A 16,699-nucleotide genomic window follows, 5' to 3' on the forward strand; every position below is an offset into this window, starting at 1 on the left:
ACAGGATGGCCACATATAGGAGGGGGGCAGCCCCCATCCGGGCACCTTCAGCAGCGGTGTCTGACTGAGAACACAGGGGAGAGCGTGCAGCTGGGTCACAAACTGCCGGAGCTCATTCACGGTCAGCTGATTGTGGGATTTCCCTCCACCAGACCGGTATCTAGAGAGACAAAGGCCCAAGAAGGCTGCATGAGGACAGGTGTACCAGCACCCCAGACTCCAGCCACAGCAGACTCCCCAAGAGTCCACACCCAAAGCGGGTGTGCACAGAGCCTACCTCGTCTGCCTCTTGCCATTAAGCAGCTGCTGGGCGACAGAGGCGCATTTCTCCGCGTCCTGCGTGACTAAGCGGAGGTGACGTAGAAGATCATTGTCTGGAAATTTCTTCATCTCAGATTCTTCAATCAAAGCCTTAAAGCTGACAAGGCCTAGAAACAAAAGATCATCTTTTCTGTGATCAACATGTGTGAACTTCTGGAATGAAATACAGAAGGTGAGGTTTGAGTTTATCAGCTCTTATCTATGGATATTTGCAGTGCTCTCCCTCTAGTAAATTTGATTTTTTTTTTTTTTGGCGGGGTCGGGGGGGCCGGTGGGTGGTGCCCTGAGAGTGGAGGGCTTTATGAAGTGCCTGCAAGTGCCCTTTAATATGGACAAGTTTATGAAACAAAGAACACCTGACTTGTGAGGACAGAGCACGAACAGACCCTCCGGTGGCCGGAGCCACACTGCCTCCGGCATCTGACTGCAGCTGGCAGGGAGCCAGCGGCTTATGGACTGATCTTGCACGAGCCCTGGAACAGGAGAGGGCACAGTCCCCGGCTGAGCTCCAAAAAGGAAAGCAAATTAAACCACTTTGAGAGAAGAGATGCGAAGGGAAGCAATGACTTTCAAAGGTAATAATGAGGACAGAGACTTTGACTAGAGCTAAAAAGTAATAAACACTTCACTGACTCTTGAGGATATACTGTTTGTCATGAACGCTAGTTAAAAAAAAAAAGTCAAAACAAAAACTTTTTCTAAGGGTCCATATAAAATGTGAAATACTTTTGTTTCTGAGACAGAGACGTGTAAGAGTTATTGTGGTTTGTAATAATGCTGTCTCTGGTAAGAATGCAATCTTTCAGAACTCCTACACTAAGACTTCACTCTGATGTATGGACATTTGCCTCATTCACTCTTCGCTTAAAACCTGTACTAAAGCTCTAAGCCTGGCTGGACAGATGAGTTCAATCAGGCTGCTTCAAGTAATGTTTGCCGATAACTGTTTGCTGACTGTATTACAATCAGCCCCAATTTGTCAGTCACCAAATCACACTTTCTATATACCACATACTTTTCTTCTTATTAATCTTAGCCTCCAAAGCTTCATTCACATTCAAGGCCCACTCGTTGTAAGATTCTGCTCGAAGCTTCAGTGCGTTCATCATGGGGTAGAGGTCATCCAGGGTGTATCTGTACCTGGAAACCGAAGAGCAGGTTGGCTTTGAGATACGTGGGCCTGAAGGTAATCAGATGCCAACGTCACAAAGCCTAGATTAAACATCCAGTGCTTTCCACAGGGAGGAAAGTCATTCTTCCTACTCACCTCAGTTTATATTTATAAGGAGGACAGGAACATAATTCCGTTACGTGATGCAGGCAAACAAGCAGGCCCGGTGCGCAGCAGCAGGAGATGGCCGACATGAAGCATGTGGTCTTGCATTTCACACACTGGCGCTCATCGTCTGGCAACAGTTCAAAGTCCACTCTTTCTGAATCGACTACTCCCTGGAATAAAGTGCACTTTAGAGGTCCCACTAGCTCCCAAGAAAAACACGCAGTAGTTGAGCTTTAAAAAAACCACAGAGAACCTTACCAAAACAGAGACTGCATGATTAAAAATGTGTGGACCCAGTAAATGTGGGCAAGTGAACCTGTTTCACGCGTCTGGAACAATCTTTTCTGGACAAGGTAGGCCCTGATGTTTGGCTATATTGATCTGAATATGAGAACAGCTCTTCACAGGCTTATAAAACTACTGAGATTAGCTGCTGCTTCTACTCAAAATTGGCCTTGCCCAAATTCTGGGTATATATAAGAGCAAAGAAATGTAAATACATTCTACTGCAGAGGAAATGCTATATAGGACTTCAGAGAACCCGTAAAAATAACAAATATAAATGAAAGGAAAGACGACAGGGCAAGCAGAGAAGACCATCAGGCAGGAGCCGCGGGTGGGAAGCCACTGAGTGGTCTGCTCAGCTCTTGGAAAAGGTTCGACAATCTGTGACGCAGAGACTGAAGGCAAAACAAAGCATCTCATAACTAAGTGTCAAGAAAAATGAGCTCTCGAGCCAGTATGTCTCTACTGTAATGTGTACCACCTGATGACAAGCCCGTCTAGGATGTATCTTTTGTTCTGGAAAAAACGAACTTGTACCACTTTTTCTCCTTACCTCGAACGGTCTCCAACCTAACCCTGAGAATGCAGAGTCTGACCAACTCATGCTCATAAACCAGCTCCTTTGTTTTTCTCTTTCATTCTGTATTTCAGCCTCTGGACCGTTTCACATCCTGCTCATCAGAAGTTAGGAAAAACCTAAGAAATGAATTTTGGTTCTAACCTGAAATTGACTCTTAAAAAGGACTTTGTTAAGGAGATGTCTTAAAATTTTTTTTTTAAGTAAGATTAAGGATCAACTATGAATTTTGGTTGAGAATAAATCATATTAGTCCACTCAGTTTTAATTTGTAAATTTTCCACATCTGGAAAAAAAAATTATGAGTTCTCCAAGTTGCAAAAACAAGCTACCACTATTGATGGAAGACCTTGGTAAGACACTTAAACCCTCTGGGCACTGTTTCCAGAACGGTACAGCATCAGGGGAAGGTGAGCAAGCAGTTGTTGAGTCACAGTGGGCTCCAGGGAGCCAACATGCTAAAGAGGTACACTGAAAAATAAATCCATAGGACTATTTGTGGATACGACTGTCTCCAAAGAATCTACAAAAAAGCTGTAAGTACTATTGAGTTCGGGAAGCAGTCAGGATTGAGCATTTGAAAGTCAATTTGTATTTTAAAATACCAGCAATAAAAAACTGGAAAAAACTCTGAAGTATTATTTATAATAGTGCCAAAACCAAGAAGTACCTAATTACAGACCCAAGAAAATGCGTGTAAAACCTGTGTGCTGTAACCCACAAAACATGGAATGAAAGAAACCAAGCAGACCTCAGTGGGGACCTTCCCTGGTGGTCCAGTGGACAAGACTCCCCACTTTCACTGCAAGGGGCACAGGGATGGTTCCTGGTCAGGGAAATAAGATCCCAAATGCCCAGCCTTTCTAGTATAGCAAGAAAAGGAGACCTAAATAAATGAGGGGATATACTATGTCCACAGATTAGAAGACTCAGTGTTATTACAAGATCAATTCTCCCCCAAACTATCCATGAATTTAATGCAGTTCCAATCTAAATGCCAACAGGGATTTTGGTAGAATCAGTAGGCTGATTCTCCACACTTTATATGGAAAAGCAAAGGGGCTGAAACAGGCAAAACAATTTTTAAAAGGAGCAAAAGTTGGAGGATTCAAATTACTTCAAGACTTATTAGAAAATTACAGTAATCAAGACCTTAAGGCATCAGCAAGACGATCAATGCACAGGCTAACAGACCAGAACAGAGTACAGGAGCAGCTCACACACGTCGATTCGCAACAAAGGCGCCAGGACAGCCAATGGGGAAAGAGTCGGTGCCAGAACACTGAGACAGTCATATGCAAAAACAATGACCTCAAGCACAACTTGTCGTAAACAAAAACTACTTAAGAGGATTAAAGACTTAAATGTAAAACCTAAAACTAGCAATTCTAGATGTCTACACACTAGGAAACACTTGTGACTCAGGTTAGGGGAGAACTTCTTAGGAAGGACACACCAAAAAAGACTCATTAAAATCAAACAAACAACAACAACAAAACATGGGAAACTGAATTTCATCAAAAGGAAAACCTTCTGCTAAGAAAGTGGAAAGACAAACCACTAACTGCAAGAAATACTTGCTGATCAAAATAAAGAGAAGCGTCTCAACAAACCTATAAAAAGGGGCGCAGCAAGACAGAGTGAGCAGACGCCGCAGAGAAGGGACACACGCACGGGCAGCGAGCGTGACGCAGCGCCTGCACCGCGGGCCACTGGAGAGACGGGACTGAGCGCGCGGTGAGGCAGCGCTAGGCACCCGCAGAGCGGTCCTGAGTGCGAGGACTGCACGGAGTGACGCCCAGTCACAGTCAGATGGGAGCTCCAGAAACCTTACCAACTTGCGGACAGTTTCCCTGAGCACCTTCTCGTCCTCGATCATGACGGCCATGTCTTTTTGAACAGTTGAGGCCACTACAACATCCAGGACATCCGCCTTGGAAGCCATCTTGCAAATCATCTCGTCGTGGGAGAACACGCAGTAGCGGTGGAGCAGGCGGTAGTGCGCCACGCACTGTCGGCCTAAGGGCAGCTGCGCCAAGAGAAGGGAAGACACGTGACGCGCGGGAGCAGACACCGTCCTGTTTCCAGAGACCCCTGGGTTACCAAACGAACAAACAGCACATCTCGGGTTATCACCTGTATTATACAGCAACCCTACAACTGGACTCAAAGAAGCCTCGGACCTTTTAAAATCTTTGCATCTCAAAGATCTGGCTATTAGGGACCTTAATTGTAACAGGGTTTTAAAACCCAAAGTATTACTGAGGCATTACTGTCTACAACAATGTCGAATTTAATCAGAAATATGAATCTTCACATTTCCTGAAGCAGCTGTGTGAAATTGGTGTGGTTAACCTACTTCAGGGAACAAAAATGCTCTAAAAACTATTATTACTGTACAGAAAATAATTAGAGGTGTAGGAAGTAGTACTGTTTTTATTAAAAAGCACTGAAACAAGGTTACAGTTTATTAGCTTTAACACCACACCCACTTAAAACTAGACAGCTCTTTTTAAGTAAATGAAAAGTATTTATACTAATATAAAAATGCAATTTACAACCACCTAAAATCAAGTATCATAAAATATTACTGTGTTTGGATAATTTAAGTCAATGTACAGTCTTCAGACTGGAAATGTTTGTTGTTAGTTTGTAATGAGATATGAGCTTCAAGCGAAACATAACAACAGACTCTTCACCAGGTCCTGGGCTCACACTGCGGGCTAGTGCCTTCTCCTGCTGGAAGGTACACGACTGGCGGACCTGCCGTCTCAGCAGCAACTGGTTTAAGCAACTAGAAAGTATATACCACTTCTGCAGGAAGAACAGCACATGTCAAAAGGCTCACTAGGTCATAATCACACACCCAGTCAACCGTGCAGAAGTTGACGGCCTCAGCAAAATTGAAGCCTTGATTGAAACCGCTGTGGTAGGCTCTTGGAAACGTGATCACAAACTCCCCAGCACACTGATTAGTTCGGTAAACCTAAGGAGACAAAAATTGGGAGATTTTCAGTGACATTTCTCATGAAAGACACTCTGGACACAGAGTATCAGATCCAGAAGGGGCAGGCAAACAAGCGTGGTGGGTACTGCCTAGAGATACTTGTTTCTGCCACAAGAGGGAGTGGTTACTCAGACTTCCAGGTGTGTAAGTATCTCAAGAGAAAACAGCTTACAGAACCACCTGGCTATATCCAGGATCAGGACACACCCTTCTAAATAGTATCATAAATGAAAGAGGATCTCCTACCACCCATTAAAGAAATTCCACTCTATTTCAAGGATCTCGTTCCATACAGAATTCTTCCTGATTTGGGCCTCAAACTTAACCCCCACCAATTCCTCTTTTCCAACTGTTCTCACCCAAAAAACACCCACACTGTTCTAGGCACAAAATCCTCATGCTGAACCAATTATTATGTAATAACAACATCAGGGGTTTCCCAGGTGGCACAGTGGTAAAAAGATCTGCCTGCCAACCCAGGAGACACAGGAGAGAGAGGCGCTTGCTCCCTGGGTCGGGAAGCTCCCCTGGAGTAGGAAATAGCACCCCACTCCAGTATTCCTGCTGGGAAATCCCACAGACAGAGGAGCCTGGTGGGCTACGGTCCACGGGGTCACAGAGACGGCCATGACCGTGCCTGCACACGTCCGCCTCCACCAGCAGTTCTCCAAAATGTACTTCCCAGACCAATAGCAACGACATCAACTGGCAACTTGTTGGAAATGCAAGTTCTCGGGCGCCAGCCAGGCAGGCCATGAGGACAAGCAGTTCCTGGCTGAGGCCCAGCCCTGTGCTGCAACATGCTCTCAGGGCTCCAACAGGCAAAGTGTGAAGACCACTAACCACCACACAATCCTGTCACCAGGACTGCCTCCTCCCTCCCCAACGCTGTGCCACACACACTACACTTCTTCAGAGCCCCACACCTGGGCTTAAATGCCCTCATGAGCCCTTTCCAGTTCGCCAGAGTTGACACCGTTGTCAAACCACACCACCCTTCCATTGTCTGTGTAAACACTATGTCTTTTCTCTTAAACTGTGGGCCCTACAATGCACAGTGTCATTCATCTGCCTCTCTAGATCCAGAGGCTAGCCCCATATGGTTTACTCAGCTATTAAAGGACTGGGCTGGAGGTCTCTCCTAAAGCCAGCTACCAGCTCATCCCAGTGCTTAAAATTCCTTCACAGTAAAGTCTGCCTGCAATGCAGGACACCTGGGTTCGATCCCTGGGTTGGGAAGATCCCCTGGAGAAGGAAATGACAACCCACTCCAGTATTCTTGCCTGGAGAATCCTACGGACAGAGGAGCCTGGTGGGCTATAGTCCACAGGGTCACAAAGAGTCAGACATGACTGAGTGACTGACTTTTGCTTTTTTTTTTTTTGGCAAAACAAATCAGAAAGGTCCATCAATGTGGGGTGGGAAATCAGTATGGAAAAGGCCAACAATGTGATGGTGGTGTTTTGATGGCTACTGGTCCTTATTATCTAAGCTTTGGCCCATGAATATTCGATGATCCTTCAAAGCAAAGTCCTCTCCATCTGCCCCACTTACTAGCTTGTGAACCCAAAAGCATGAAGTGGAGATCATGAGATCAAGAATTCCTCTTAACACTGTAAATGTATCATTTACACTTGCTTGAGCTAACTAAGTTGGATTCGCCAACTTTATACATTTCAATCTGGCCTGCCAAAATGTCTTCCGAGTTTCCACTGAAAGGAAGTCAGTAAACAAAAGTGTCACTTTGTACAGAAACCTCAGAGGAAAAAGCATACAGCACCTTTCAGTCTAGAGTGGGAGCCCTGAAATCCAAGCTCAAGACCTTGAAATAAACTTTCTGTTTTTGTTGTTGTTGTTCTTTGAATTTTCTCTTAAACTAAGCTTAATTAGGGGTGGGGGGAGTGTGCTTAAGATCCACCAGGAAGTCACCGTTTCAGTTCACCATTCAAAACCAAGGTCAGGCATATTTGATATTTTCTAAAATAGAAATGGCGTATGAAGGATTCAGACACACAAGTTTAGATCTAATTTATAACAGAACCTAGCCATTTCCATAGTGAAAGTGAAAGCCGCTCAGTCATGTCTGACTCTTTGTGACCCCATGGACAGTCCACGGAGTTCTCTAGGCCAGAATACTGGAGGGGGTAGCCTTTCCCTTCTCCAGGGGATCCTCCCAACCCAGGGATCGAACCCAGGTCTCCCGCATTGCAAGCAGATTCTTTACCAGCTGAGCCACAAGGGAAGCCCAAGAATACTGAAGTGGGTAGTAACACAGTAACTACTTTATACTAACAAGACTCTTTTCTTAGGTTTTTGTTTTGCTGCTTTGAAGAGCTAAAGTTACAAACTAAGTGACAGTTTCGAAAGCAGGAATGGTGATGGTGGACAGCCTAGGAATACACTGTGAACTGAACACTGGAGAGGAGGGAGGAGACGACCCTGCACTCACTACGACAAAACGAGGCTGCTCGGCAAGTTAGTTAGCAGTTGTACCAAGCCAGCTTTTTTCACAGTGTTTTGAGGATCCAGTCCCACTGGCTTAATGCAATATTGTATGAAATTACACCACACAGTCATTTCTACACAACCAAATCAGCTGCATAAAGTCTCGGGCAATAGGGAGAAAGAGAAGTGGGGAGTTAAGTCTGGGTGGCAGGAGGATGGACCCAAACATACAGGCACTTCGTGAGTCATCAGGGTGTTGGGGTTCATGATGGTGACAAGCTGGTGGAGAAGGTCGGGCTGGGAGATGAAGAGCTCTGGGGCCAGCTTCTTCATCACAGTCTCCAGCTGCTCGGCGGCATACCCTGGAACTCCATACCAGGTCTTTGGCTCACCCCTAAAGCAGTGAAAAGCAGAGCAATCTCAAAAAACACATGATATTTCAGCAGCCTCTTACAAAATCAACCAGCAAATATCCATGCAAACAAAATGGTTCACCAGGTTCTATTTTTAAGATCTTGCTTTGTAAGGCAATGTTCAAACTGAAGAAATATCCCCAAGTATCACCAGAAATATGATCTGAACATAGTAAAGCACTTTGCCTCTTCAAGTATAAAGTCTAAATACGGGAATTCCACCTGAGGCCCCTCTCTTTCCTCCCATTTTACCTGACCCTTCAGAAAACATAGGGATCGCGCATCCTGAGAATATAAGGTATCATGTGAGCTAGAGGGTAAGATGATGGCCACAACTGTCTACAGCAGCTAACAAGGGACAGCAACATTCCAAGTCTTCCCTTCCCTTGTCTGCGCTGCTGGAGGAGTCAAACCGAACTCCAGGGAGGCAATCAGCACTTCCAAAGAGCTCTTATTCTTCAAAGCACAGTAACCTGTCAACCAACTGATCTGTAACAACCTATGAGTATGGTAAACACCGCCACTTCACAGCTGGAAGTGACTGCTTGGGGAGCAGGATGATGCTCTGCCCACATAGTGCCAACTCCCTCTCTCGTGGGATGGCCTCAAAGTCCTTGTGTGAGGAGTTGTATCCCCTCCCGCCTCCTCCCACCACAGGCACGGGAGGAGGCGGCCCACTCCACCTGACACCAAAGTCGGCCCTCGGCCAGCCTCAGAGGCGGGCGGCTCGAGAACCTAGAGCAGCCGCGGGCCCTGAGCGCTGTCCCTCGCCCAAGGGGGCTGTCGAGGCTGCCACTGCCACCCAACGGGGACGGTGCTCTCTGGACTTCTTGTGAGTCAAGACTTCTCTGAGAGTTAGAGAAAAGCTGCCTGTCTTCCCACCAAAACCCACATGCAAGCTCAGGGCTCCGTGGACTCCACATAGATTCTTAAGAGCCTTTGTTTCAGCATGTCAGGCTGCTTGTTGCAACAGCAGTCAAGAAAAGTCTTAAGGAACAAAAAACTCATTACTCTTCAGACACAGTTAAAGGGTGTGTCACAGTTAAGAGGTGGGTAAGTCTTCCAGCCCAGCTGGCATGCTTTTCATAGGCTCTCTGGACTCCTCACCAGTGCAGGTAGTTAATCGAGTAACTCCAGTGGTCTTCAATGTGCCAGCAGAAGGAAGAAAAGCACATTCCCACGTACAGCCAGGGGAGCTTCATGCCACATATGTCAGCGGTGATGTGAGCCAGGACAGACTGCTCCATCACTGGCATGTTGTTCAGGTTCCAGCCACTATCGAGATACTCCTACAGGTGAGGGGAGGGAAAAGCACAAAGGGTCGGCTCTACCACGCCGACAGTCTGGAACGCCACTGCTTTCAGAAAGCTGCCTGTAAATAGTCTTCAAAATTCAGAGAATGGGGGTGGGGGGGGCCACCCTGTGGGGGAGAGGCGCGGCCACTGTGCCTACTTCCTGGATGCTCATAGATCACTTCTGCCCAGCTTTGCGCCTTATATAAGTGGGTACACACACACACACACGTCTGATCCCAATGCCTCATGTTTTCTTCAGGAGGAGAAACCAAAATTATAGAATCTGAAGGCAAAGGGAGGTAAGTGATTCTCCCATATTATCTAGGATTATTTTTCTGTGAATTCTTTCTTCATTAATTGAAACCGACCAGCTTTAAGGGCATCTGCCTCCTCCTCCAAGTCTCAGCGCTCACAGCTCAGCTTACCTCCTCCTCGGGCGAGAGCTTGACTTTCCCATCTCGGACAGGGAAGCCACTGCCGAACTCCTTCGAGGCAATATCGGCTCCATATTCCACGGTGACATCCTCTTCAATAGTGCTCACTAGTCGCCAAAATTCCTTCTCTACCAGTTCCGTGGGAACCATCTATAAACAAAACAGTGAGGAACAGAAGAAAGTGGCTTTCCACAGCTGCTCATGGCCCGTGAGCAACCTAAGTATCACAGGGTAGTAGGCTGAGGAAAAACAGTCCCTAATACCCCAAAGGGCTCCCCAGGTGGGTCAATGGTAAAGAATGTGCCTGCTGATGCAGGAGACACAGGTTCGATCCCTGGGTCAGGAAGATCCCCTGAAGAGAAATGGCAACCACTCCAGTACTCTTGCCTGGAGAATCCCGTGGACAGAGGAGCCTCGGCGGGCTACAGTCCATGGGGTTGCAGGAGCTGGACAAGATTTGGCACGCCATGTCCCAAATGCGCCACAACTGGCCCGTCTGCAGCACAGATGTGAACGTTATCTTCTTAAAAACACTCTTATAACCAGAGACTATGAACTAAAAATCCACGCTCCTCTATCAACAGCCTGGCCACTACTGTAAAAGGAGTCAAGGAACGCAAAGTGCTGAGATTTAAGAATCGGAGGCGTTTTCCTGTTTTCAGAAATCCAAACCACAACCTGGCTGACTACTGTTTAGTAACAACGGTTAGCTGTGTTTGAATGATGCTTTATCTTTTGAGATGCGTCTGATCGCCATCACCTGAATCCACGTTCTCACTCTTCGCACCTGACCTGGCAGAGAGTGATGCGGGCAGCCACAAGGTAAAGATAGGCTGCCGTGATTTTGCAGCTGCAAGCTCACATGTAAAGAGCCGCCAGGAATGTAAAAGAATGCTTAGGGTCTGCTGTTCATCTGACATGAGGCCAGAGGCCAGTCTCTAAGTCCTCGTTTCAGTGAAATGAAAAGCCAACCACAGATAGAAGAGGCACCAGAACTGTTTTAGCAAACATATGGAGAAATAATATGTAATACAGGAGGGGTCAAAAGAACTTAAAATTTAAAGGGAATATAACTTGAATTTATTTATAAGCCTGTTAAATAAGGGGCTATTTTAAGTAACAGTTAACATTAGTGATGTTAGAAGCAGGTTCACCCATACATTGCTGGGATCGCATAAATGGTACAGCTTGATGTATCAGATGAGGAGAAGATGGATAAATATTAAGAAAATAACCCAACTAAAGAGATGCATACAATGTTTGCTATAGCACTTTATTACTAGTGAGAAAAAGAAAACACAGCTTAAGTCTCCAAAATTATGGTAGGCGCCCTTTCACCTGGTGTACTCATTTACTGAATGAAGCATGCTTATGCTTCTAAGTGAGTAAAGGAGGATTTAAAAGTGTGAAGCTCACAGCGCTAATTTATGACAACGTAAGAGTAAGTAAACAGGCCCCCAGGGCACAGCACACTGACTGGCACACAGGAGTCATTCAGTAAATGTGATGTTTTCTTCAAACTGTGTTTGTTGAATTGAAAGGACTGCCAGTGTTGGCCTTTAATCAGCATTCTGTCCCTGCTGCTATGTGATTTGTCTCCAAAAGCCTATCCTTAGAGAAATCAAATGAAATCTTAAGAGTGCATTTTAAAAGTATTGTGGAATTTTAATGCTACTGAACAAATTAAAGGTTTTATTGTGCATGAATTGACTACCAGAGTTAAGAACCAACTCAAATATCCTCAAATACACCTTCCCTCAAAGTTATTAGAATCCTAAATCAGAGCAGCATGTATGTACATACATGGACTGGCATGTTGAAGTAATCAGATTTGAATGCATCTGCCATTTCACCGAAAGTACGGAGAGTATAGTCCCTGGCCGCCTGCTCAAAGCCGAATGCTTCTTGTGGCTTACTGCATTCCTGTCAAAAAACAAAGAGAAAGGAAAAATATTTATGTATATTCATGTTTACTTACAGTTCACATATATGTATATATGAGAAATCATAATTACATGTTTATTAAAATTACTTGTGCAGTGTAATTCTACTTGTCTGGAAAATATTAACAGTGGTTATCTATTGTGAAGTTATCTATATTTTAGGTTGTTCAGTTCCTAAGAATTTTTGCAAAGAGCATACAACGCTTTTTTTAAATGAGAAGTTTTAAAGCATAGTTATTAACGCACTTTTCTGCCTCTTAGCTGACTGCATAGCTGTGCAGTCACTTCCAAGACCTCCTTTCTATTCAGGCCCACCCCAGCTTTCATCACGAGCCTCATTACTACCAATTGCCGCATATAAAACCAAAGGCAAAGAGAACATGCTTGGAGGCAACGCTCTACGGGCGGCCCTGCTGTCGCTCCTGACCTGAGCCAAGCACTTCGGGCACCGCCAGTCACCCTTGGGAACGTCGTGGAGCGGCGGGACCAGGCAGAAGGTGTGGTAGCTGTCGTCACACCCATCGCACAGGAGAAGCCGGTCCTCGTCGCTGCCGCTGCCGCACAAGAGGCAGACGTACAGGTCAACCTGCAGCGTGGAGACAGGCACGAACACAGGCGTGAGCTGCAGTGAGTCTCCTGAGGACTTCTAAGATGTGACGGAGCGGCAGCATCGTCTAGTCTCTTCAATCTGCTGCGAATGAAGATGTTTCATCCTCTGTGAGGAACCTTCTAAATAAAAATGCTTCACCTTCCGTAAGAGATATTTCACAATACCCATGCACTCCCAACTGTACAGAGTAATCTTTAAGATTTCTCAATTATGTGTTTTAATTAAAGTTACTTGTTAAATGTCCAGCTTGTAGTAAGTTACAGAAAGATTAAGTCTTCTAGAAGAATAACATGTTAGGCAATAAATTATTCATCTAACCAAAAACAGAACTTACAAAGGAAAAGTTTAAAAGGAAACTGTTTTAAGTTAATTAAGCATATCAAATTACCCCTTTACATCCTAATTAAAGGGTGATAGTTAAGAAGCTCTCCCAAATACACAAGGACAAAACTACTCAGAAATCACCTACTATAAGTTGAATACCGTTTCCCCCAAAGTCACATGTTGAGTCTTGACTCCCAGCACCTCAGAATGCGCCTGCATTTGGAGACAGGGTCTTAAAGAGGTTGTTAAAGAGGTCGTATTTGTTTTTGTTTAGTTGCACAGTCGTGTGCAACTCTGTTCATGGGAATTCCCAAGCAAGAACACTGGAGCAGGTTGCCATTTCCTTCTCCAAGGGATTTTCCCAACCTAGGGATCGAACCCAAGTCTCCAGCATTGTAGGTGGATTATTTACTGCTGAGCCAGCAGGGAAGCCCCAAAAGGCCCTATGAATGGGCCTTAATCCAATTTGACTGGTGTCCTGATAACAAGGGGAGACTCGCACACAGACACACAGAGCCCAGGACAGAGGCCTCTGGGACAAGCCAGGCCTGCAGACACCTTGACCTCAGACCTGCAGCCTCTACCACTGGGGGAAACCGAGTCCTGCTGCTGAAGCCGCTCGGTCTGTGATACTCAAGTCACTATGGCAGCCCGAGTAGACATCTTCGTCGTAGCCAAGAGAGATCCAGACTGGCTCACAGAACCACTTTTCTGATGGCTGTGCTTTCGTGGTGGGGCAGGGACAGATATTTATGAAGAGAACATTTAACTGAGTAACGTCAAAATTCCAAGATCAAAAGTACTGTTGTTAAGCTGCTGCTCCCAGGCACTCAGAAGGGGGCTGAGGTAGAAGCCTGGCTTTTTCTGTCCCCCTGAGTGAACAGCCCTGCCAGGCCCTGGCTGCCCGGGGCCCCCCACTCCTTCCCCTTTCCTTCCTTGCTGGAGAACACCATCGTGATTTTCTGATCCACCTGCAGCTTACCCTGGAGGCGGGTGAGTCACTTAGCAACGGCAGCAGAGGCCTGAGCTCACCATTATTCAGGGCTAAACGGCACGGCCTCCAGAGACACGGCTGGACCCCAGGAGCGACCACCATCTTCACGATGCGTCCATGTTCCCTGTTTACGAGCTGACAATGCAAACCACTTCCACAGGTCTCTTCACTGTTAGAGACACTGAACCAGCAGTCCCAGGCAAGGCATCAAATATTTATAAACTGGGCCATAGAAGAGTTTAAACACGTCAACTCACAGCATTGGTAGTTTTTTTAGCTCGACTCTTGGGTTTTTCCTTCTCACTTTCTGTGACATACTCTTTCTTTTCAACAGGTTCTTGCTTGACGCTGCTCTTCACGTCTTTGTCTGTAAGAGGCAGTCCAGGTTAGCACTCTCTCTGCTCTTCTTCTTCAGCTTTCTCCCTCACCACCTCCTCCCAAAGCACACCCTGAATGGCTGTCCCGCTGCTCTCACCGCAGCGGCAGGGGCACCCCGAGCGACCCCGCTCAAGGGCTCTGTGCTCATCGCTTTAGGGTCAAGTGCAAACTCTCCCATCACTCAAACTCTAAGATACGAGCACTTCTGGAGATGCTGCTCAAGCCTGTATGCTTCTATCTAATGTGGGAGGTGAAGATACGGTCTTAAGACTAAGACACCACATATGCAGATAGTGAATTCCTCTTGTTCTTGACTCTGAGACTGACAGTTCACCACCAGAGCCTTCCTCCACATTACAGAATCTCCTTCTATGCTCTAAGATTACTAACCTAACCTCCTCGTTTCCAAGATGCAGACTTTCTAAAAACACCAGCTATTAGCTAACGGGCTATCCCGAGGCAGGTGCTGCACTAAAACATTACTCTATCTATCACATGATGCTTTGCATCAAATCTGTTTCAAAGACAAGAAAGCTGGCATTCACGGAAGACAAGAAACATCTCTAAGGCCATACAACCAGTTAGTGGTTGAGCCAGGATCAGACTCAGATCTACGTTTTTAAAATCCCATCTATTTTCTATTACCTTGTGCTGCCTTTACACTAACACACCAACCACTAAGAAAAGTCAACTTTAATAACGTCTTCATTACTAAGTGCCTCCCTGTCTAGAACTTCTCTCAAGAGAACGCCAAACCTGCCTTTCTGTGACTGACATCAAGCAATGGCCAGGCAGGCAACTGTTAATTAGAACTCAGACTAAGCAAGCGTGCCTGAAAGCAAACCTCTCAGCTCTTCAGTCAAAGATGCCCGTGTGTCTCACAAATCACTGCTTTACAATTAATGTTGCCAAATCAAAATTCAAAGTAGCAACTAGGGAGAGCTGAGACCGTTTCACCTTATGGTCACTTCATATGTGAACAAATATAATAAGATTTTATTTCTCAGGGTGCAACGCAATGACTAGTATGTAACCCAGTGACTAGTACGTAAAGCTGCTCCACTATTTTAACTAACAGGTGAATGGCTGCTTTCACTTATCTGCTCTTCCTCCCTACCCATGGATGGACTTTCTTACCATTCTCACACTTTGGAGCTGCACATCCCATTCGACGCCTCAGGTTATGAGTTCTGGCTTCCGTCGTCTCTTCGGGTTCTATTTTAATATTCATGGCCTTAAAAAAATTTGTCATATACATGAGTATCTTCTTTAAAAAGAAAGAAATATCCTAAGATCCCATTGGAATCACAAAATCCCCATAATCTTACAAATTATCTCTATCAATAGGATATTCAAAACATAGCTCCCTTTCCCCTTAAAGGAGAGACCCCCACCTTTATTATTATAATTACTTAAGGAATGAATGAGGAAACGTGTAAGTTACGAGCCTTCTCCCCTTTTAACAGGTCAAAAAAAATAGGGAAAAGGCAAGGGATCAGGAATGACTGATGGGAAGCATTACTATCCCTCCTGGGAACAGCGTGTATTTCCTCCTAGAAGCTCCTCAGTTCTCCTCTGCTCAAAACTTACACTCTATTCAGTCATCATTAAGCCACATCCTAAACAGGTACAGAAACATCGTAGTCTCATCAGCCTGTAAGCTTTGCTGGCTCCTCCACAGCTCGGCTGCATTCAAGGAAAGTCCAGCCTCCACAGCGCTCACTCTCACTGCTCCCCTAACAGCGCTGAGTCACGGGCTCCCATCAGCAAGAGCAGGCAAGCCAGTCATGGTCCCTGGTATTCACTAACGTGCTCACACTGGTCGATAAGCAAAGCCTTGTCTGCTCTGGGACACAAGTGAGGTTGTGAAACTGCCCCGCGTTCACTCACACAGAATTAGGACGTCCACTGCTCCCATCACCGTGATGTGTCATCAAGACAGACACGGACATTCACAGCACTCGGGTGTCTTATACATTTCAAGATCAAGATGTACTCGAACAACAACTCCCTTTAAGACGAATACACCTGAAGCCTGCCTGTGGGCTTCAAATAACCATATATTCCTATTCGGAGGCATTCTTACTTCAGAGAAATGGAGTCACCAATCTTTGCCCTATCTCCAACCCACCTAAATAAAAAATAATTCTCTTATTTATCCATTTTCTCAGAAACCAAAACGGCTGATTTTTTTCATCCTCTCCAGTAATTACTAAATAACCCAACTACTGATTCAGAAACCCAACTAATGCCAAGAGGCTTCCCAGTTCTAAATTGTTCTTAATATGTTAATCACTGATTCTTCATACATGTCCATCAAGCCAGGGAAGAACCCCAAACTTTCCCACCTCTGTGTGGGAAAAAGGTAACTGGGATAACACTTTGCTCCCTTTC

At 45.6% G+C, this 16,699-nt stretch overlaps 1 protein-coding gene across 3 annotated transcripts in view; it reads right to left on the reverse strand.

Annotated features, from left to right (window-relative positions):
• Positions 1-16,699, reverse strand: part of KDM5B (lysine demethylase 5B) — a 40,753-nt gene that overhangs the window by 14,973 nt on the left and 9,081 nt on the right. For 2 of the 3 annotated variants that reach the window (XM_040263207.1, XM_040263206.1), the window contains exons 5-17: positions 15,443-15,539; positions 14,185-14,294; positions 12,427-12,585; positions 11,860-11,979; positions 10,048-10,206; positions 9,435-9,616; positions 8,146-8,308; positions 5,329-5,448; positions 4,297-4,491; positions 1,589-1,770; positions 1,337-1,461; positions 278-428; positions 46-160 (exon numbers count right to left, since the gene is read on the reverse strand). In XM_040263207.1, coding sequence (XP_040119141.1) covers positions 46-160; positions 278-428; positions 1,337-1,461; positions 1,589-1,770; positions 4,297-4,491; positions 5,329-5,448; positions 8,146-8,308; positions 9,435-9,616; positions 10,048-10,206; positions 11,860-11,979; positions 12,427-12,585; positions 14,185-14,294; positions 15,443-15,539 — 1,878 coding nt within the window. Of the gene's footprint in view, positions 1-45; positions 161-277; positions 429-1,336; positions 1,462-1,588; positions 1,771-4,296; positions 4,492-5,328; positions 5,449-8,145; positions 8,309-9,434; positions 9,617-10,047; positions 10,207-11,859; positions 11,980-12,426; positions 12,586-13,092; positions 13,201-14,184; positions 14,295-15,442; positions 15,540-16,699 lie in introns of those variants that run through there. The other variant, XM_040263208.1, reaches the window with a different exon arrangement.

Source organism: Oryx dammah, unplaced genomic scaffold, assembly GCF_014754425.2.
Source record: "Oryx dammah isolate SB20612 unplaced genomic scaffold, SCBI_Odam_1.1 HiC_scaffold_21, whole genome shotgun sequence".
In the NCBI taxonomy this organism is placed as follows: domain Eukaryota; kingdom Metazoa; phylum Chordata; class Mammalia; order Artiodactyla; family Bovidae; genus Oryx; species Oryx dammah.